The sequence below is a fragment of the Numenius arquata genome, chromosome 7 (assembly GCF_964106895.1).
Source record: "Numenius arquata chromosome 7, bNumArq3.hap1.1, whole genome shotgun sequence".
In the NCBI taxonomy this organism is placed as follows: Eukaryota; Metazoa; Chordata; class Aves; order Charadriiformes; family Scolopacidae; genus Numenius; species Numenius arquata.
Genome location: NC_133582.1, coordinates 13448600 through 13472541, shown reverse-complemented (window position 1 = coordinate 13472541; position 23942 = coordinate 13448600). Strand labels below are relative to the sequence as shown.

The 23942-nt window shown below is 43.2% G+C and overlaps 1 protein-coding gene across 1 annotated transcript in view; it reads right to left on the bottom strand.

Moving 5' to 3' along the window:
* Positions 1 to 17162: 17162 nt before the first annotated feature.
* Positions 17163 to 23942, bottom strand: part of LIN28B (lin-28 homolog B) — an 81659-nt gene continuing 74879 nt past the window's right edge. The window contains exon 4 of the mRNA XM_074150813.1: positions 17163 to 17532. Coding sequence (XP_074006914.1) covers positions 17163 to 17532 — 370 coding nt within the window. The remainder of the gene's footprint in view (positions 17533 to 23942) is intronic.

Sequence of the window (23942 nt, the reverse complement as noted above, 5' to 3'; positions counted from 1 at the left end):
AGTTGCTCTTCTGGAAACCCTGTAGAGAAATGAAGATCACACAAGCGTTGTGGGGCTTGTCTGGCTGCCTGTCCCTTTCCTCCTCCCTTCCCTCTTTCCTTCTTTGGACATCATCTGGCTGTAGGGACAGTTTTTGAAGCAAACTTTATTATGCTTGTTTGTAGATTTTTATATGGTCACCACTAAACTGTATAATCAGCAACAGCAAGAAACCCTTGTGTTGACATCATTAGCATTATATCTGGAGGAGTAACTGTCTAATAGGTTACTGCTTCTTTTGACTTTGAGTGTATTAAATAGAAAATGTTTTTTTACATGCACAGGATGTATTGTAAAACACCTTAGGGAATATGAATGTTTAAATGGCAAAGGGGAAATCATTATTTAAATAGAAAAAAGGTGGAGTTTGTCAAAAAGCTTTGGTTTTTTTCAAAAAAAAATCTCTCCTGGTGTGTCTCAGGCATCCTTTAATTGCATTAACCTAGTACTATGAGCTCTTTTTGAGGAGGGCAGGAGAAGTAGAAGACCAAGAAAATGTTTTTTTTTAGTCTGTCATTCCTGGAGAACTTGAATTCTTCTCAACACCCTGCAGTGAATGCTGCTCCCTCTGCTGCCCTGTCCTAGAAACAGGGGCTCTGAGCCTCCGCAGGTGAAAAGCCAAGAGACAAATAAAGATCCCTAAATAACCTTTTAAAGCAAATCTGTAACAAGATGAGTGGGGCTTGTTTTTTTGCGTTTTGTTTTAGCGGGTGGAGAACCCTGGTTTTCTTCACAGCACAGGCAACAGTTTGGGTTCAGCATATTTAGTTTGTGTCCTAAATGGCACATGAATACATAGGTGATATGTATCCATGGGATATTACTATGGAATCCATGGATTTTCTTCTGTTATATTCATTTAAATCAATCAGTCGGAGCTGATTACAGTTTGTCTACAAGTTGCTTACATTGCATTCAGCTCAACCCAGGTAATTTTTACAATGACTGTCTTAATGGATGGAGACTCTGCTAAATGTTAAATTTTATCTCCACTCATCATAAGCATCTCAGAAGACCGATTGCTTTCTGAATGTTACCTTAAAAATGGAAGCAGCAAAGAGAACTGAATTGGTAACTCTTCTCTGCTGCAGGCACCTTCTCAGGGTCAGGAAATGTGGAGCTGGAAGGCAGCGTTATGGCCAAGCCAGTTCCTAAACCGCTTCTAGATTGCGCTCAGCCAAGGGTTTCTTCCAGCACAGCCTGACGGCCTGGTCGCAGCTGAGCTCTGATCGACCATCAGATGCTGTAACAGAAAGGAGTTATGTGTGACAGCACCCTGGAATTTGTGCTGTTTTGTTCAGCAGAGGAGAAATCTAAAAATTGCTCATGTTGGAAGACAGGATTGCAGACAAACAGCAGCCTCTACTGGGGAGGAACCTCCCATGCTTTTTTGCAAATGCAAAAAAAATCAGTTAATTGGAAAGACACCAATTTGGCAAAGAGTGGTGATGAGCCAGATGAGCGGAGAGTATGTCTCACAGTGCCCGAAGTGATGGAGGTAACATTTCGCTAGGCTGGGATGGACCAGTATAGTTATGGTCACAAACTTTCCAGAGAAACTACTAAAATGAAGTGAGTTGTTCTGATAATTGGTAAATCTGTAACCCCTGCACAACCTCACCAGAGAGCTATTCTCATTAAAGAAGTACGCAGCTACGACAGCATACCACAAGTGACAGTGCAACTTAAATCTCCCAACTCTCTTCCCGATTCCTGTCTTCCTCTTAGAGATGCTTTCTCCACCTGAGTTAGAGCCAATAGAGCCTACTGAAAAAAGACAAGGGAAAAATCAATTGTGCAGTGAGTAACTTAATCATGTAATGGAAAGAATGATCACTAAGCTATTTGTATCTTGAAGCAGTTGCTTTGAGTTCTGCTTTTGTCCAGCATGACATTTATCACACTATACAGCACATTTAGAAGTACTAAAAAGAGCTGACTGTGGAAAGTTACGGAAATCCCCAATGGAATCAAGCTGAAAAAGGAGATGATGTATGTAAACAGTACGGGAAATATTTTAATGGCTTCTGGAGTGAAGAAAAAATGATTTTTCTTTTCCAAAGAGGGAAGTGTTTCTGGAGAATTTCCACTGTCATCTGGCACTCGCCAGTACTAAACTTCAGTTTTGAAAATCAGACCCTCTTACGTATGTTCTTGCACTCTTTTTGTTTTCCTTACTAGCTCTGTTGACTGAATACCCTGTATATTAACCTTAATGCACTAATATTCAAGCCCAGTTCTGGCTTGTACTATGAAGACAAAAAAGTGACATCTACTGAGCTGTTATTAAAGGTATTTTTGGCGTCTGCAGTATGGCTCTTGCAGAGTGAGTGTCGCCCTCATGGCCAGGTAAATGGGACATTTCTCGTCAAAGCCTGCCTTGCTACAATTTCAGTACATTGTGCGGCATAGCAGGGAAGCAGCAGATTAATTTTGGCAGCTAATGCTGTGGCAGTCCCAAGGCATTCAAGATCCCAGCTGGCTGCTCTGCCATTTCCCCGGTGGTCCTTGCCCCTTCAGAACGGGGCAGGGGAAGGAAAAATGAACCCGCTTCTGGGCTTGTCTGGCCCAACCTGGGAACCCCTGCCTCGCAAGGTCGGATAGGTGGGTGTTCAGTACTTGTCTCCTGCTGACCTGCTTAAAACTGCTGCAAAAGGAAACTGGGTCTAGTGGGGTTTTTTTTCTCTCTCTCCTTTGGACTTGGAGAACAACTGTTTGTTAGTCCCTTTGAGACAGCTTTCCCCGTAAAAGGAGAGACATCAACATCTGCTTCTTCCAGCCTACCCTCATAGCTGGCATCTTTTTTGCATTTATTGCTTGCACCAGAAGCTGTCACCTTATGGTGTGGTACTTTCAACTAGAAAAGCCGCTCCAGCTGGGTCCTTGGCACTGATGGCAGAACAGAGTGAATTCCCTCAGATGTTTGCTTATATGATGTTTCCATGTGTATCTTCTCAAACAAACTTCTGTCAGCAACAATTACATGTTGTCGATATGCATTCAGTAGCTGGCCCATCACAATTTTCCTATTTTTTTTTCTTCCAGTGCTGCCAAATATTTCACATATACGTTTTGTCCTCTGGAAAGCTACTGCACCCTGCTTGCCACTACTGAAATCATAGAATCATAGAATCATAGAATGGCTAGAGTTGGAAAGGACCTTAAAGATCATCTAGTTCCAACCCCCCTGCCATGGGCAGGGACACCTCTCACTAGAGCAGGTTGCTCAAAGCCCCATCCAGCCTGGCCTTGAACACTTCCAGGGATGGGGCATCCACAACTTCCCTGGGCAACCTGTTCCAGTGCCTCACCACCCTCACTGTAAAGAATTTCTTCCTTATATCTAATCTAAATCTCTTCTCTTCCAATTTAAAACCATTGCCCCTTGTCCTGTCACCACTCTTCCTGATAAAGAGTCCCTCTTCAGCTCTTCTGTAGGCTCCCTTCAGGTATTGATAGGCTGTTATAAGGTCTCCCCGGAGCCTTCTCTTCTCCAGGCTGAACAACCCCAGCTCTCTCAGTCTGTCTTCATAGGAGAGGTGCTCCATCCCTCTGATCATCCTCGTGGCCCTCCGCTGGACCCGTTCCAACAGGTCCATGTCCTTTCTGTGTTGAGGACTCCAAAGCTGGACACAGTACTCCAGGAGGGGTCTCACAAGCGCAGAGGAACATCCATCCACCCTGCTACATGTGTATGTTCTTCCTCTAACCCTATCCTCAATCATCCCTTTTAGCTTCATGCCATCTGAGGGCACTTTCCATCCCCCCCATGGATGCTGAGAGCATTGAACTGGGCTGGACCCATGACCGGGGCTTTAGGTTCCCTTTCAGGGGAGGAAGGTCACTGGTGTAACTACTGCAGGGGAGACAGCCCCATTAGGGCATTTTCGCTGCTGAATGCAAATCCCTGAACTTCAACTGAAGTGGAGATCTGTCTGGGCATGGTTCAAGAGAGGAACTATCTGGAAGAGTGATACAAAAATGCATGCGTTTTGTAGTATTAGTAATTGCATGAAAACATGAGGGGAAAATACTACTTTTCCTCTTTCATCTGTTGCTGATTTCCAGCAGGGAGAAGGCTGGGCTGCAGAAAGAAGAGAAAATTAATACAATGCTTGTGTTGGCATGTTGGTAAACTGTGGGAGCAAAAAGTATGAGCTTATCCCCCAGGGACTTTGCTGGGACTCTGCAGTGCCTTGGCGAGCCTGGGGCTGAGAGCGGTGGCCGGGCACTTGCCCCAGCGCTGCAATAATGTGGTGTAGCTGGGAGAGTTGCTTACACACACACGCACACCCCTTCCAGCTGTTCATGGAGCTGTGCCTTAGGGCAGCTGGGCTTCTCTTGTCTCAGCTGGCAGCAAGAACAGCAGCAGAGGGTCCAGGGTGTCAGGCACAAGTTCCTCCTGTCCGGCAGGAGCAAGCTGAGCAGGGGAAGGAGGGGAATCATCCTGCAGGTGCTGGCAGACAAAAAATTGACTTGGGCCCCTGGGAATCGTAAGATCAGCTCACAGGCTGGGGAGGGGCTGTTCAAAATCATAGATGGGGTGTTATTTTGCAAGATATAACCTCTGTGGTCCCATTTCTTCTACTTGAGCTAAGAGTTATGAGTCTTTATACTTTTCCAGGAACATCCATTGGATAAGGGGGGCTGTGCTTCTTTTAGGGTACAATTCTTCATGTAAGCAACATGTACGTGTACAAGCTTCTGATATGTTATTAATAATGCTCACAACAGTGACCCTGCAGTGGTGTGTCCTCGGATTCCTTTTGCGTAATGTATGTGAGCATCCCATACTCACAGGATCCTGTGAGGTGGATCTAGGTGTTTATCTGGAGGCACACCTCCCAAATAAGCATCTTTCCACAGGGCAGCAAACAGCTTTTATGTAGAATAAATTCAAGAGAGCCTCAAAAAAATCCTAAATGAGGTGTGAGCCAGGGGTTGGATGGTGTGACATTCTCCTCTTGCTTTGAGCTTAAACTTTGAATAAAAAATATCTCCCTCAAGCAAATGGTCTCATGTTAGGACTGCAGCCTGTTCCTGTCTGCGCAACAATCATGTCACAGCTTTTTTATATTTTTTTAATATTTTTTTAACGGAAAAATAACAGGATGTGAATATACGCAGGTATTTCTGAGTGCTTTAGTCATGTGTAGTTCAGAATCATCCTTTTCTCATATGGCCTTGTCTACGCTCTCCAGTGGCACTGCCAGGAGCTTTCTGTGCTTCCGTGAATTCTGGCTCAAGCACCACAGCTGAAGGGCAATACGTTACACTGGGAAACCCCCACACCACCATTTTCTTTTGGTTAGCTGAGATTCTCCCCATGTCTATTTGAGTGCATGCAAGGCAGTTTTTCTGATGATCTGTGTGAGACAATTTCAAGTGGAACCTTCTAGCTTCAGTACCTGTAACTGTCTGTGAACACAGCAAAGTTGCGTGGTGCCTGTCGTGCAGGCAGTGGTCCTCCGTACGTATGTCCAGCGCTAGCTGTAATACGAAATGTATAGGTAAAACCTTCTCCTAGGCCCTAGAAGAAAAGGACAATTACCCAGAGATCATTAATAACAATAACAACTAGAGCAAAATTATGCATTGAATTAAAACTTGTTAAAGATACAGAGGAGGCGGATAAGTAGATCTGAAAATTTGCAAGGCAAATACCTTGTAATCTGGAGGAATAAAGCAGTGCACAATAAAGAGATTTGGGGTGCATTAACTGTCCTGAGACTCTGAACAAACCAAATTATGTCCTGAGAATGAAGTGTAGGGGCAGTGATTTCCAGGCCCCTGGTCTCCTCACCGTGTCACTGCTGGTGTGGTTCACCAAGCCCACTTTTACGGAACGGACGGGCACTTTCTGGAAGCTGCACTTAAGATGTTTCAATCCTTTTCAGGGAAGCGGAGGCTCGTCCTCCGCACTGACCTGTGACCTGGCTGCCGGGGCCTTGCTGAGAGCCAGTGAATAGCAGACAGGGATGAGAGGGAGTAATTACGACAGATGAATGGGGAAAATAAAGATGGACCTCTTTCTTCCTTTTATCTCAAACAGAGGAGCTAATTTAGGGAACCTTTCTGACAAAAGCTCACAGTGACCCAAATCCTTCCCCCTTTGTCTCAGCAGGGACAAAACCAGGCTCAGAAACCCCTCTGGAATAGGTTAGATGGACACTTAAGAGGTGCCGGGCGATGAGTGCGGGTGGATGCTGGCGGTGCCGGCACGAGCCTGGGAAGATCTGGTGGGGACTTTGGGTGACCCCAGGAGCCCCGGCGTCTCTCTGCAGCCAGAGGAAACCAATTGAAAGAGACTCTTGACCTTCTTTATTCTCTCACCAGCCCTTTCTTCTTGTATCCTGTCACTTCACTTTCTGTCTTACACTTTGTGGTGGTAGCGTTCCAGGAAATGGATGATTTGGTTTTTATTTCGAACGAGTATAGCATCTGCCTGTGTGACTCACAGGGGTGACAAGGTTTTTCTGGTAACTACTTGCGACTCTTAGCTGCAAGGTAATAAATCTCATCTTAGGGGATCAAGATCTGTGCTCATCAGTATATTTTCTTCCATTACCTTCCCTGTACCTCTTGTGTCCCCCTGTCTAGCTGTAGCTCCTCTTATCCAGGTAGCCATGTAGGCTAATTTTTTGCTGGAAAACTTCACCTGGAAATCAGTCCTAGCCCTGCTGTGTAAAAGCGCTGTCAATGCCTCTGATTTGAGGAACTTCTTGTGCTGGTAGAGAAAAATATCTGCCTAAGCCTCAGAGATAGATCAGCCCATTGTCATTCCCAGCTCCAAACACTTACCAGTTGCCTGAGTGGTCAGAAAATGTTTATCTTACATCCTTGTTGGGAAAAACCTTAGGCCCAACTTTGACACCTTGTCAAGCTGAACAAACCACAGGAAATTGTGTATAAACAAAATAGAGGAGGTTTTATGTCATTGTCTGTAGAGACGCTGCTGTCTGGTCTAACAGCTGGAGGTGGGAACTGAAATTTCACCCCTCCCTTGCTGCTTTCTGGGATCTGTGGGGTGATCTGTGGAGCACTGGAGGTTTCTAGGAACAGGTTTTTACCTTCCTCTTTGCAATGCATGGCCTTTATTCAGCTGGAATAGTGGTGAGCTCTGAGCAGAACACAGCACCCACAAGAAGGGTATTCTGCAGAGGTGGCTGTTGCTCAGTAGTACTGGCTCAGGGTGCAATATTCTTGGCCTCCCTTGACCTTGGGTAGGGATCCATTATTGATGTTAAAGCACATGGTACCAGCCGGCATATGATGCTGTGCTCATCCATTTGGAAGCCACACATGCTGGGGAAATTTTTGAAACAAAAGCAGATAGTGCAGAGAACCCACCTGCTGCTTTGGTGCTAAAAGCTCATAGGTTTTCAGCTGCCCTTCAGCTGCCCCATAGCCCCAAACAGGAATCTGACACAGCTGCTCTTACCAAAGATGCATATTACAGATGTTCTTGTCTTAGATATTCTCACCACGGCCTGAAGCCAGGAAGAGATGCTGATGGCTCCACTCGGAAAGGAGAGAGAGTTTCACGGGTTTGATGCTTTTATGACCACAGCAGATCTTCACAGAGGAGATGATAGGGTCTGTTCTTTGTGTCCAGGTGGGTTAGTCTGGTCTGAGTTCAGCTATAAGCACCCTCTTGTCCTTGCAGGTAGTAGTTCCACAGCACTGCAGGAGAAAGTCTGGGCAATGGTGCTCCCTGGGTTGGGAGCCACCCTAACTAATGGTCTGCAAATACAGCACAGAGGGGACATGTGTCCTTAACTGTGGCAGTCTGTGTACTTGTGGTACAGGTCTAGCAAATACATAGTCAAAAAAGGTGCAAAATAAAACCTAGCCCTGTGAAGTGCTCTGGGGAACAGCTACAGTGTGTGCTCCAGGGCAGATGTGATGTGAAAAACATTCAAGCACCCAAGGAACCAGTTAAACAGAATACAGGGAAGGAAATTGCGCATGGGGTTATGTGTGGTATTTGGAGGTAGCCAAGAAAGCCAACGGCATCCTGGCCTGTATCAGGAATAGCGTGGCCAGCAGGAGTAGGGAGGTGATGGTGCCTCTGTACTTGGCCCTGGTGAGGCCTCACCTCGAGTGCTGTGTTCAGTTCTGGGCCCCTCACTACAGGAAGGACACTGAGCTGCTGGAGCGTGTCCAGAGGAGAGCCACCAAGCTGGTGAGGGGTCTAGAGAACAAGTCATATGAGGAGAGGCTGAGGGAACTGGGCATGTTTAGTTTGGAGAAGAGGAGGCTGAGGGGAGACCTCATTGCCCTCTACGACTCCCTGAAAGGAGGTTGTAGAGAGGTGGGTGTTGGCCTCTTCTCCCAAATGAATAATGGCAGCACCAGAGGAAATGGTCTGAAGTTGCAGCAGGGGAGGTTTAGATTAGGTATTAGGAAGAATGACTTTACTGAGAGAGTGGTCAGGCACTGGAACAGCCTGCCCAGGGAGGTGGTGGAGTCGCCATCCCTGGAGGTATTTAAGAAATGTGTAGACATGGTACTTCAGAGCATGCTCCAGTGCCCGAGATTGTTGGTTTGTGAGTGGGGTGGGGTGTGGTTGTGGGTGTTTCGTTTGGTTTGGTTTGGTTTTGGTGTTGGTGTTCTGGGATTTTTTGGGTGTGGGCTTTTTTTTTTTGTTTGTTTGGTTTTGTTTTGTTGTTGTTGGTTGGACTCGATGATCTCAAAGGTCCCATCCAACCAAAAATATTCTGTGATTCTGTATTTAAATGTCCACTGAAGGGAGTGATCACCCTTGAGCTGAGCTGTTGACAGAAACAGCAGGATGTGTTCTGCTTTGTAGGTACTGCTGCCTGGCATGGGGCTGGCCTGAATCCCCAGGGCTGGCCCCAGGGGGGAAACACATTTTCAGCCCTAAGTGCCTATGTCTTGTCATCACTCAGAACAGTGAGGTGACTTGCTCAATAATAGCAGTGAGATTTGTCTGGTAATGATGTACCTAATGCTTCTAATGTAGTTTGTACCTTGCTTTAACATCTGTATGCAATTTTCCTAATTGCTTGACAAATTCTTCTTCAAATTTGTTACTCATTTCAGGTTGTTTTTTTTTTTTTTTGCTGTTTCATCCAACAGTGCAATGCTGAGAAATGTTAGTAAAAAAAAAAAAAAGGGGGGGGGGGGGGGGGGAAAGGGTGCACGGCTAAGCTGGTAGAAAGGAGAATCTCTGCCTTACCCTTCCCAAATTAGCCAAAACGTTTGTGTGGCTCAGGAAGCTGTACCTGCCCACAACAAAGTCTCCACAGCCAAACTGTCCTGTCCAGGGCTTCCAGACGACCAAGGTGAAATGCCTCAGTGAGATGGTCTAAGCATTCCTCCTGACACGTGTGCCCTCTTTAGCATGTGAGTGTGTGTGTTAAATACACCAGTATGGCTAATGGCACTCTCTGGTGTCTGCTGAGAATAACTAAGAGCTCAAATATGACTCAGGAGCTTCAGGGGAACAAGGCTGTAGCTTTTAGTAGAGGGGCCAGTTCAGGGCCACCTCTTCTTCATGAGTCATTGGCAAAACCAATTCCAGTCCCTGGTGTGGAAATGGAACTTTACCCAGTGGAAGGGGAGCTGAGCCTACTGCTGCTCCCTGAAACCCCTCATAGGCTGTCCCTAAAATCCAGGAGGTGCCGGTAATCCCAATTTTTCCAGTTTGATTCTTTGGTTGGAAGGGCTAGAAAACCTTACCCTCTGTTTTGTTTTTTTTTTTTTTTTTTTAAATCACCTGCTGCTGGAACCATTTGTCTGTTCCTGAGGTTCTTTTGCTTGAATTCCCCTTGGCTTTCACTAACACAGAAAAAGTTCCTGGGGCTCGAGGAACACTGGGGTGGCACTTGTGCCTGCCCCCTTTACCCTCCCACGCTGTGGCTGCCAAGCAGAGGGTCTCCGTGAGGGGAGCCTCTGCTCCTCTCTGCCCAGCTTTGTGCCAGGAAACTGCTTTCCAGAAACTTCCGCCTTGAAACTCCATGGAAGTTATGGTTCAGCAGGCTTGACTGTGACTTTTGGTCACAGCTGTCAGTATAGGTCAGGGAGAGATGAAAGGAACGGGGGCCGGATGGAAAGGAACTTGCTGTGCTTCGAGCCCCCGTCCTTGCTGTGCTGCCTCGGGGAAGAAGGGGCATTTCTGCTTTCTTCCATAGGCAGCTTCCAAAATACTTCCAAATTCAACTTATTTTAAGTTACTCCAGTAACTTTCAGCCAATATTTCCCAAAATGTCTATTTAGTCTGATAGCCTCAAATATTTTGAATGGTCCAACTAAGGTGTTTTGGTGTGTGTTTTTTTTTTTAATTTTGTTTTGTTTGGTTTTGGGGTGCGCGTGGCGTTAGCTAATTGCTTTAAAGAGCCTAGGACATGATAATTCAGTACATTTCTAAAAGGGAAAGGAGACAAAAGAACTAGTTTTCTAGAATATTGAAGACTATGAGCGTGGCAGTGCAACCACCTGCCATACAAACCTGTGTCGTAAGCCGGAATGACTGAAAAACCTGGCTTTTGTGGCAGTGCTGCCAGTAACAGGTTTACTGAGCGATAGCCAAGATGAGTCCATCGGTTCTTTTCCAGCTACAAACCATCTCTAGACAGTCTTGAAGATGTCAAAGGAAAGAAAAATGCAGTCCAGCTCCATGCCATGGTTGAGAGATTGCACTCTGGTTAATTATCTTCACTAATGGAAACATCCATGTACTTCTGGCTTAAGAGTAAATTACTTAAAAGTAATTTTGAAATGACTGGCTTGTGTAAATAGCTCTTGGTCCCAGCAGATTGCAGGAAAAAGTTCTTTCAAAAAAGGCTAAATTTGTTTTGGCACTTAGGGTTACAGAAAGGCTGGAAATAGCTTGGAAGCATGAGCCCTAAAAGCTACAGAACAGGGCAGAAAATGAACATGCTGCTTTTATAATTATTTCAAAGGGCTGCTGTGATTTTTGATGTTACTTTTTTGACTAATTCAGAAGCTTCAACCCAAGAATTTCTTCTCTGTGTGAATCAATGTTGTTGTAAACGCCACGTGGCAGTTACAGCTTCTCTGCATGGCTAGGCAGGGGGGCTTGGCTTGCGGCAGTGGATTTAGGTACTCCCGATGATCTGTCTTTGCGCAGTGCACAAGACTTGAACATGAAGATAATAGTTCTTAACTGTCGGGGGGAGCTGCTGAAAGAAAGGCTGAAGACCACTGGCCTCCAGACGCTCTGGCAGGGAGGCATGCATGTATCAGAGACCAGGCGGGAAGAATCGGGTGTTGCTGCTCTTCCAGGCACTTTGGTTTCAGCCGCTATTAGACTGGAGAGGAGGCTTCTCCGTTTCACTTGTTTCTAAGGGCTTCTTGTGCACATCCAGAGCTGCTCACAGCTCCCCGAGATGGCTTGCTCCTCTATCATCTTGTGGGGTGGTGCAGAATAGATGGTGGTAAGCCCAGGGTGTGCCCTCACATTCCGCAAAACACTGGGGTCAGGCAGGTTGTGTGTTCGGAGCGAACTGTGCTCCTCAACGAACGCTCTTGTGAGATGTTTTAAGAAAGCCTTACTCCTTGTGACTGGCCCGGGAAGTGGGACATATGGGAGATCTTAGCCAAGGGGATTCAGAGTCACCTCTTCCCCTTTCCACAAAGTGATGAAAACTATTTGGCTACAGGTTGGAGTGGGGTGGGGACAGGACTGGATGTGACGGGATGTGTTCGGGACACCTTAGTAGCTCGCTCTTTTCTAAGGCCATAAATTAGAGGGGTAGGGGGTATAGGGGAAGTAAATGAAGTTTTATGTGACTAGAAGAGTGAGTAGACGGTAACCCTTCCTGCAGATGTTTGTACAAACAGGGAAAAAAAACCCTCCTTTTCTGCTTTGTAGAGATTCTTAAAATTTTGCTATTACCTATATGTAGAGCCTTGCACTGTAACACAGGCAGTGGAGTTATCATATACAAGCCCTCAAATATTTTAATTCAGAATGATGAACTAACGCTATCCACTTCACCAATACACTTTATGCAATTTAGTGATGGAATTTCCAGGTGATGGTAGATCACAGCACTTGTATAACCCAAATGTCTGATAACTTTAATGACCAGTATATTCTCACAGAGAATAAGTACCAAAAAGCTATAATCTTGCAGTTTAATGTCAATAGCTGAATAGGTTTTGGGGTGCAATTTCAGCAGCATTGCTAATATGATCCAGGTATGCATTAATCATTTATTCCTCCCTTCTCCCAATAACACCTTACATAAGTAAAATTATCTTTTCTGAAGATAAAACTAAGTGAACATAGGTGCATATGAAAAGTCTGCCCAGAGACTGTACGGTGGTTTTTTATCACACAAATAAAAGAAAATCTCAAAGGCCCACTGTAAATGCCAACGTTATATGTTTTATTTTTAATCAAGTAATTCTTTTAAACCTCACAATATCCATGACTGACAGGAAAAAAAGATATTAGGCATGAAATGAGAATATAAAATACATGATATGTAGAAAGGCAATCAGTGCTTTAGTCCCTCAAGACAGTAAACAGGTGAAACGACCTTCAGAACTTCAACTCACTGTCTTTTTCTTAAAACATAAAATTCAAGTGATTTTTCTTTTATTTCACCTTGTAAACAACATAGAAGTCAAAATGGACAATGAGGTAATCTATACTACAGAAGATAATTTAAAAACACTAGATAAGACACAGTATTAAAGACATATAGAAATCAGTGTTCACTTTGGTCTCTAGTATGGTTATTGTTATTATTACCACAAGCAACACATACTAGTTTAAGCCAGTCTGGTGATGTTTGTCAGCCAGTTGTTGCTTAACTTAGTAATCCAAGAGGTAGTCAAAACCATTATCCTTTGCAAAGATGGTTGCTCTTACATTTGGTTCAACGACAATGGTAGCAAATACCTTGGTACTTTTTAACATTCTCATAAAAACACTCCCAAAGCTGCTAATGTACAGCTCTGGTTTATTATAAAAAAAGAAGCGTGTGTTCACAGATCAACCTCTTGTTAGCAGTCAACAGTTGTAACAGGGGTAACACAACCAACGGATCTTAAAGAAGAGGCTGTTGATATACTAAGCAAAATAAGATCGATGCGTTTAACAAGGCTCTGCTTGTCTCTAAAACAATACTCAAATCTCAGTAAGACTTCTAGAAAATTAAAATCAGTGCATCTGCACATGTACATATCTTCCCAATTACTTTTATATCTAGCACAGGGGAATACATATATATTTTTTTATGATAAACATTTCTTACAGATAAATTAATTAAATTAAATTTAAGACTCGATGAGATTTCCCATGTTCTTTTATAATTCTTCTTACAAAGAATGTTACAAGATCTATAAACACTTTTTATGGGGCTCTATTCACAAAACTAAGTATGACTAAGCAGGAACTCCAGGATAACACTGGTGCAAAGTAAAACTGGGCTGAAAAGGGCAGCCTACAAAGGGAAGAGGTAGGATCCAAATGTGGTGTTTGGCACTCCCTGAAAGCTGGCTAGAAGCAAAATACTGCAAATGGTATTACACCGCCAGATCTACCATCAACTGCAGCAAAAAGTTATTTGGCTCTGCCTCCAAATACAAGTCTTCCTCATGGCCTATCTTTCGTGGCAGGTAAATAAATACCATGACCTCTCCTGGGGCGAGAGTAAAAAAAATACCTCGCAATGTCCCTTACGATTAAATCAAATTGAGTATTCTGGGGTGGGATGATGGGAGGGAGAGAGATTCTTGTTCCAGGTTTAACCTTCTCTCCAGTATTGTTAGGAGAAAAATAGAGCTCTCTGAGCAGATATTTGAACTATTTCTACTCAGACGAGTCCTATTGTGAAGCATTCTGGCAAGGACAGGCTGGTGAATAGGGGAAATCTAGGCTGAGCCAATGCTGCAGAATATTCATTTTGTCCTTAGACATGAAGGAAGAATCCTAAACTCAGTCTATGCCTCTTTCTTTAAAGGGTTCTTTGCTTATTTGGAGCAGCCTATTGAAGAAGTACAACTAGATATGTTTTTTCTACTGCAGCCCAGTGCTAAATAGTTACCTGCCGCAGCTTGTGCTGCTATACGTTTAACTTAGGCATGTACATTTTCGTCTCTTCTGGAGGATGTATTTATTTTCGTGAACAGTGCCCATAATCCTTTAGACAGAAAAATAAAAACTTTCAAAGAAATGTTTAGAAACGTCTCATAATTTCAAATGGATGCTTCATCTTAAACAAGTATTTGCCATAATGTATGCAGTGGTGAACTATCAGTTACATATTTAGTACAGATAAAAAGTATGTACCATAGATCAACAGCCACCTTTAAGGCTAGAGCAGCACAAAGGTGTGTTTATGCAGTAAATATGAGGTAGCATTTTGCTGTAAACAGAATAATAATTTTATTGTTACCTATGTAAACAAAGTGGACTTGATGCTTTTGTGTTTTTATTCTTCCCCCTCCACCCCCCCGTCCCCCATCCCTCCCCTCCTAGAAAAGCTAAGCACCAGCAACTCCGACTGGAAGTCAGTGGGAGCTGTGGATGCCCGGCATCTCTGAAAACTCAGACCCTGTGAATGTAAAGACACGAATGCTCACATAAGCAACCAGTACAGAATACCACTTTATCATTTCACAGGAACTTAAAATACAAAATGCTGAGATCTGATTATCAGAAATGTAGGTCTATGTCAACTCAGAGGTAGTTACTAATATCAGTACATAATACTTATATAGAGATAAAAAGGTCTAAGACTATTTGGTTTGTTCTGAGTAAGCAGGTCTGTAGACTATTCTGTAAAGAAAACACAACATTACATGGTATATTCCCTGAGCAAAGTTCTTTGTCCTGAGTATGTTATGTAATAGTGATAACATTCTAATATATAAAAATAAAACCTTAAGCTTTCAACAATACGATAGGGTTTGGTATGTGCTCTTAGCAGTTCAGTCTGACTTTGGTGCACATGGTGATTTCAAACAGCACCAATTAAAATCTGCGTGTTGAAAATATTTCCTTATCTCAGCTCTGAACTTCTTACATATAAACAGGGAATGACCAGTTTTCAAATCCACAATTGCCTATTTCTATAAGGAACTTTGGTTTAAATTTTCAAAGTGACCTAAGTTTTGCATCTTTGCTGTTTAACCTGGTTTTTACACCGGCTAGAAGGTTAAGCAATGCCACTTTGATTTGTCTACATAATTTAAATAAGTTTACTATCCTTACGTAAGGCAAGGAAGTTCTTCTCTATAGATATATCACATTCAATATCGTCAAAGGTAAGCTTTGCATTAGTACACTGAGAACTTCAGTATAAACCATCGAGAGTCTCGCGAACACTGGCAAGGAATTCACACAAAATAACTTTCTTGAAATTGTGCCCTTCACTGAGGCGTTTGATTACTACCTGTTTACTGAAGCAGCAGCAGCAACAGTAAAAGTCTCCTCTGGCAGGACAAGTGGGAAGGGGGAGGCTGTGTAAGGAGCCAGCTGCGTACCTGTGGTAGCCGTTGGCTGCCAAAGAGCTGCCACGGGTAGGACTTTGGCTCGCCGCAGCCTTTTGTGCAGGCTGTTTCTTTAGTTTGATTATCCGAGCTTAAACCTACCTGACTCTTTCAAGCTTTAACAGCCTGTGTTTATTGCCAATGTTAAGGATTATACAGGTTTCTCTAATTAACTTACATCCGCAATGGGATTTGTCAAAGTACGTTATCTTACGTATGACTTGGTAATTCAGAAGTTACAAATGGGAAGCGACTTGAAGTTTTGATAGGCTCCAACTCTATTAACCCCGAGCAAGGGCTGCAGCCCAGGGAGTCTAGCTCTGAGGCCACCAATCTTTCTCCTCTTTAATGCACAAGTGTGTGGTCCCAGCTCACTCTGGACCAAGGCTGGTCAGCAGCAGTCTCCAAATCACAAGCAGCAGATGATGCCCAGGGCTTCTGGCAAATTTGCAGGTCCCTTCACTCAGGCTTGTCTGCAGCAGACACCTGTCCTTGACTCAACACATGCTGTATCATCAGCACGGGAGACTGACTGAGCAACCCCAGGTACCCATCTACCTTTATTCTTAAGAAACTATTTATTCCAGGATCTCATTAGCTTTGCATTTCGTTTTCTTTAAAACCAAAACAGACAAGAACAAAAAACCCTAGGGAGTTCTCTCCATGGCATTTCAACAGAAAACAAGGGGGAAGACCCTTCAAATTGAGGGGCACTACTTGGGACCAAGAGAAGTTGCTGCTGCTGCTGCTACTACTGCCACCAAGGTCCCCTAAATGGTCACAGAATACAAAGGGTTAAACAGGATGGTATCCTGAGACCACTCCAAAGGGTCTGTTCAGTAACAACTTATACATTCTCCCCTACACAACAGTCATCTAAATTACAGTTACAACCATATTAATTTAACAAAACATTTTGAGAAACCAGCACAGAAACTACACATTCATTGTCTTTTCTGGAGCTTTTAAACTCCTCACCAGCAAAGGATGGTGGCAATGAGAGACACATTGAGTCATGACACTGCATGGGCATGGGAGGGGAGGACTTTGTGGAGATGAGAAAGAAAATAACTCAAATTGATGACATGGGGGATGTCTTAGTATCTTTAGTACCATATGGCAGCTTTAAAATATGAAAGTGTCCTTTGGTTCATAAGAGAAGTAACAGTCTTGATCTCAGTTCTGTGTGTGGTTTTTCAGGTTTGGTTTGGGTTTTTTGAGTGAGATTTTTTGGGTTTTCTTGTTTGTTTTTTTTTTTTTGAACACATTTGGAAATACATTCTAGGAATGAGTTCAGGAACGTTTGTGGATATTGTGCCTATTGCTTCACAGTAATGTCTTGTGGGAGCTGGAGAGTGGTCTGATGGAAAAAAATATATTTATAGATATGTACACATACACACACACGCATGCACACTCATACACACACATACAGAAGGTAAAACGTAATGCACCCTGCTCAAATGTATTTTGCTTGGAGTGATTTGTCTATCAAAGAAAAAAAAATTCACAGTTCCTCAACAGTAGTTAAAATTCCAGGTCAGCTACTGATAATGAAATTATTTCCCCTGTACTTGCATGAGGTAGACATCCCAAGAGGATAAAGAAAATTTAAAGTTATGACAAATGCTTTAAGTTTTTTTCCTTTTCTGAACAGAAGGCCCCTTTCTGCTCGGTTCTTCGGGCGATGCAGACAACTTACTTGATGAAGCTTCCTGTGGTGACCTGCCCGAGCGCTCCGAGATCTCCGACCTGCCTTCCTGAGAGTACGGTGGAGACGAGTAACCATGCGTTCCTCCCCCTTCTCTTGGGACAGCAGAAGTGGAAGGCTGTGGTTCAGCTTCGTGTCTTCCCTGAGAACTAGTGGGCTGCTGCGAGACAGTTTTATGGGGGCAGTTAGCCACCATGTGCATGATGCTCTGACAGTAATGGCACTTCTTTGGCTGCGGAGGTAGACTACATTCTTTAGCGTGGTGGTCAAGGCCACCACAGTTGTAGCATCTAAAAAGAGAGAGAAAGAGACAAGGTAGTTATAAAACGCAGCATCAAACTGTAAGATTTTCTATGTTGGTTGAGCTCCGAGTGAGCATATACAAGGTCTGCTGGTGAAACAGCGGGGGCTTCTGCACCGATATCCCACCGCCGCAGGCTGAGGTACGTTTGAGTTTTGCTTTTTAGATCACTGGGAAGGTGCCCCTTTGTCGCACTGATGCCAAAAAACCACCTTGTGCTTGGGACCTAGAACCTTTTACCGTGGATCCCAGCCTGTCCCAGCCCCACTAGAGGGCACCCGATATTCAAGCATCCCGCTGCCACGAACATCTCTGTTTACCCCGGTATTTATAGCATTAAATTAAACGCCTGTGAGTACTAGTGTTTAATGCCTGGCAGGATGAACATGGCAAAGCGGGATGAGGAGAGCAGAGGAGGCAGTCACCAGCACCGGCACCCTCACCCTGCGGCCGCTTCGCTCTGCGTGTGCCTGTCGCTCGGTCGGGGCCATTAAAGAAATGCGTGGAGAGGAAATACTCGGGCTCAGATGTAACTGTGTCCTAATGGACATGCTGCTTTCTGCCAGGGAAACCCAAATGTGGAGGAGGGATGTGGTGCCCTGTCACTAGCCAGGCTCTTGCCCAGGGCATCTTGCCTCCTCTGGCTCAGCCAAGGCATGGTGAGCGGGAAGGGGGAGGCAAACTTTTACAATACATATGTTTCAGAGGGTTCGTAATAGCATTTACAGTTTCAAAAGAGAATAAATAAAGCCCCAGCAAGAGTCATAAAACAGGGTTTGTTTTTTTCTCTCAAAATTCCCAACCCACCTACAAGTGGCGATGCCCGGGGTGCCAGGACACGGCTGCCCAGGACAGGAGCTGAGGGGCACGGAGTGGCTCCTCCACCCTGCTCACAAATGGTCAAAATCGACAAACACTCTTCCATTAACCTTCCTAGCCAGGGAGCCCTGAAGAAATCTCCAGCAATTCCTTCCTGAGTCCTTTCACTTTGTTACACATGCCAGGAACACCAGTCCCTGGATGACATTATTCTAACTCATGATACGAAGAAGTGATTATACACCTTTGGCACGGTGACCCTATGCTGGTCTTGTTCACCACTGAGCTTTTTATTTTGGCTATTTTTCTGTTGTTTCTGTTTCTTTGTTTTATAAACCCTGCACTGAATGCATAGAAGTTTAGTTTACGATAATCTAGCATGCTACTGGAGAGAACTAAATCAATAATGATGATTTTTTTTTTTTTTTTGGTCTTCCCTTAACCACCATGAACTAATTTAAAAAACAACTGCACAAATACTTAGGTCTGGTGGAGTCAACTGAAGGGATTACAAAAGACCGTAACTATAACTATCTATACGTACAAAATAGTGCTATGTGTTCTGGCTTGAGCCCACATCAAAATATTTTCAATTTTCAGATTCCTGGAAAGTAACAAGGCACTGTTTCAGTTAATATTTAGTGGTCACTACTAGTCTAGATAAACCAAGAAGTTTAGTCCATGCAAAGCTGTATGCACAGCTGGAGTCTCACCTACAGAATTTACTTTGCCTTCCAAAGAAACGCAATTGATAAACTATTAACAAGATACTAACCATATCTTTATTTTAACAGACAAATGAAAAATCAGCATAAGTTGCCCATGGCATGCTGTCACGTCCTACAAGACTGACCTATAATTTAGAGAAGTTAAATTATGAACAGAACTTCATTATCCTTTCAGAAAACATTGTAATTAAATTGTCTTATCTTCCCTAAAATGGAAAAGAATCAAGGAACCAAACCCATTATACTGAACTCTGCACTTCTGTGACAACTGCAATAACATATTTTAGGTGAACTCGCTCCATTTTTATGTCACCACTGCACTGACGTTTTGTGTGGTTTTTCAGCGGAATTTGAAGACTATGCTTACACTCATCTGTCTGCATGTACTACAGAATAACCCGTGGAGAGATGCAGAATGTAAAGCTTCCCTTGAATCAAGAAGAAACTAACACATACAAGCCTCATTGTCATTTAGTATTGATTTCCCTAGCAAGGACATACTAAATATGTTGTGAAATACAAACATCCTGATCCAAGACCAAAACATCAAGCTTTTTTCCCCTATAACAAAAAAAAAAAAAAAAGTTTTAAGTTAGTAAACGATATCCATCTGACTGCTTTTTCCCAAATCATTGCAGATATTTTCAAATTAGTGACCCTTACTTAACGTTAGCATTCAGTCTTCTTAACTGGCACCCAGCTATGTTTCCCCAACAAGCTTCTGGATAAAATAATAAGGAATATCATTTGCAATTAGAAAAAAAAAAAGATTAGCAACAACAACAAAAAATCCCTTAAGTATTTTCCTTTCTCCTCCTCCAATAAATACATCTAAGAATTCACAACAATTGTACTTATTATAATTCAAGTTATATTAAAGAATTACGTTCATTATTATCTTCTTCATCGGTTTCTAGCTGTGTGCTTGTTCCTGAGCTAAGTATAGTATAATACAGCAGATCATGGGAGTGTGCAGACACTCTGGAAATCACGCTTTTTGTCTTAATTCAGAATACAGAATTTTATAGCTGTGAATGCATCTGCATTTGCTTCCTTCCCTTAATATCACATGCATTTAGAGTGGTTTAAAAAAGAAAAAAGTTTGAAAATAGGTTTGAAAAAAGGGCCTCAGTAGCAGGGTAGGCAGTAGCCATGGACAAACCAATTTAATCAGTCACTATGGTATGCGCTGTGTTATCCAATTCAGTGAACCATTTCACCTCACCAATTGACCAAGAACCTGCTGTCAGGGCCGCTGCTTCCACTCAAGAGGCCTCCGTCACCTTTTGCATATATATTTATCAATACATCCTATTTGCAAAATATTATAATTCCCTGTACTTATTCAAATCACTGCTAAAATGTCACCATAAAAGAAAACTCTATCAGAAGCAGTTGTGATTAAACTATGATTGGGCTTTTCAGGAATGCTTTTTGTTACCAACCAACTCAAGCATCTGGCTAAAGTGTCGCATTAGAATATATATGTGCCAGCCGGGGTGTGCCTGGACTTAAACAGGAGGGTTGTATTTATTCAGTTCTTTTAAGTATTTATTCATTCCCTGTCAATCACTCTTACCAAGAGAACAGATCACACCCCCTCTGAAATGCCTTCCCTCTCAAGGGATTTACACCAAAATGGAAATGGTCAGCCACCTCAGAGCTCACAAATGACACCGCATGGCATCATCCATGCGCATTAAGGTATGGTATTAACCCTTTTGTCCAAAACGCTTCAAATCTTTGCTCCTCTCTGCTGTATACGCTTATGTTACAACACAATACAACCTGAGAGCATAGGCTATGTGCACACGAGCCTATACATCCACATCTCTATATACATAAATATATAGAACAATATACAAGATGGCTCCTGCTAAGAAAATTAGCAAGTTCTCGTTTGAGTATATTCTCAGAAACTCTAGATGAATACGAACACACCAAGTGTTTTTTCACTTCAGAAGCACCATGGAAATAATGTATGTTAGCTTAAACACAACATAAATGTTTATATGTAAATTACACCCTGAGATGAATAAACCACAAAAAGCCCTTAAAAGTGCAATTATAGGGGAAATAACCCTTACAAAAAAGCGACAGCAAGAAGGATTTGTTAAAATAGGACTGTCTTTCTCACAGTAGGCTCACGTGATTTACTAGGTAGCTTCAGGCTCAAAAAATAACACAACAGAGTAAATAAAGAGATGGCAATTATCTTAACAGGGAATCCTTTCCTCGCTACAGCACTGACTGGAAGGTGTATCAGGGTGATTTTTTGATATAAAAAAGATGAACATTTTTATATAGGAACACCTTGAGAAACTTGTCTAGCATTGTATTTCAATATTCTCAAGAAAACAGTGACATTAATACCTATTAACAAAGAGAGAAGAGAGCATATCGCAAGGTTAAAAACCACTTCTAAATTCTCCTTCACTGTGGATTTGTGATTGCACAGAACTATGCATATTAAAGGAAACATGGAAAAGCAAAACACATGCAGATTCCAAGGTAAACTATGTTGTATTAATTGCAGTAAGCTGATGACTGAAATTCATCAGAAGTACTCAATTTCACAACCAAATGCAAGTGCCAAATAACATACTCTCTAGTCTCCAGCTTTTCCCCTTGTCCCAGCAGTCAGCTCCTGCTTAGGAAGCCCCCCAGCCCCAGCCCTTTCACAATGACAATGCCCTGCCTTGCAAATACCTTCCCCACAATAACAGCTCAGCTGAGCTAAGCAGTAAGGAGGGTAAGCACAACTGCTTGCTTCTTCATGCTGCTTTATAATATGATTTAGATGATAATCCAATATATATGACAAGTAGAGAATCATTTGTGTGGCTCCATACTATTATCCGTGGAGAGAAAAAGCTTTAAAATTACCCCGATGAGTGACTTTTTCTTGGGGGGGGAGGGGTTAACATCTAACAGGGACAGCAAAGGGAAGAAAGGGAGTATAGACAGAGGAAGACTAAAATCATTCTCCAGGATATTCCCTACATCAATTCCTCTTTTGTTTTCCTTTTTGAATGCTATCAGACAACAAAAAACTGCATCTTGGCTAACGATGCTCCATCTAGCAATGTAGATGCCTTGAAAAATAGCACGGTATTCTAACAGCATGTGCAAATGAGATATTTTTACAATACACTGAATGCCAACTAAGCAGTTAAAGCATAAAGGAAATGTTTAAAATTGTACCTAAATGTGCCATTTTTTTTAGTAATTACTTCCACAACATACCTTAAGAAAGGCCAGCTCTTGCAGACAGCCACACAGCCGATCACTCGAACTACCCTATTTTGCTGTAAAGGAGGTTAAACTATCCATGATCTAACAGAAAGACAGATCTTAGACCAAACTAAGATATTTTACTCTTCAAGGGCTTCAGTGACTTGTCTGGAAAATGAGCCCGTGGGGTGAGCGCAAGGGGACACTTCTGGCTGGTGGATGTGAATACACAGGAAATCTCGGGGAGGCCAGTGCTTGCTCGGGCACGGGCTGGGAGACGTGAAAAGCACCTCCAACACCTCAGCAGTACGGAAAGAGGCTTCTGGACCGCTGAGGATCTGCTAATTTCAAACTGTCTTTGAGATAACTACAAGTATATTTTAATGGATATCATATCTGTCACAGCAGCACTCCAAAGACTGACGGGATCACAGGCCGTTGCTGTTAAACGGGCACCTCTGGTATGGTACTGTATTATAAAAGGACCAATCACTTTTACTTAATACAGGTATAATACAAAACCCCTTCTTGCTGAGAAGTCTACACTTAAAAGTGAAAAAATGGTTTGAGTATTTTTTGAAACAAGGCAATACCCTTATGCCTTAGAAGAAGACAGCACATGCGGACCTCATCCTTCTAGACCAAGAAACGCTGAAACTACGTATAAGGCTGCAACTTAAAAAAAAAAAATCAGCAACTGTCCTTAGAAAATAAGAAAGTTTGGTTGGCTGCCAGGGCAACAAGCTGTGGGAGAGCAGGAGGAGCAGGAGCAGCGGCAGGGGATGGCAGGGGGGGATGGGGAAGCAGTGGGGACCCCCGTGCACCCCGAGCAGTGCCCAGTGCCCGCCGGCAGCCCCGCGCTGGGCATCAGCTCCTCTGGCATTCCGCTCCTTCCTCCGCCGCTTTTGCCAAGGATTCCCTTACAGGCATTGTTCCAGGGGATTTCTCCCCACCCCCGTCCCCTCAGAACCTTTTAAGCAGCATTAAATCCCAGGAGAAATAAAGCCAGCCTGTGTTTTTTAAAAAATAAAGAAAATCACGGGGCGCAGGAGGGAGCCTCCCCGCGGTGCGTGGCTGCGCTCCCTTGCTGCCGACTGTCCCCCACTCCCCACACCCAGTGGGGAATTCACCCCCAGAAATGTGTCCCCCAACTTATTTTTTAAAGGATGAAAACCCACTGTCGAGTCGATGAGACATACACGAGATGCACCGAACCCACATGTTTTGCTCGCACCCCCCAAGAGGGGAATTGCTGGAATGTTTCTTCTCACGTGCACGTTGCTGGGTTTTATGCCATTTTGTGTATTAACCTTTAACTCTTAAGCAGTAGTTGAATGCAGGAGAGAACAAAGGTAACTTTGAAAATAGTCTAATAAGGTATAAGTATTCAAAATACTGAATACTGAAATAATACTGAAAAAAATCATTTAAAGTCAAGTGAAATTATCTTGTTAAATTAACTAGAGAATAGAGCATTTCGCATCTTCATCAGAGTATTTATGGTGTGTCCCACAAGCAGGGTCATACTAAGGCAGAAAAATTCACTAGCACCCTCATTTATCAGTCCATGGAAAAAAAAAAGCACCTCAGTTTAATTTTAAAACTGTAATTATTCCTA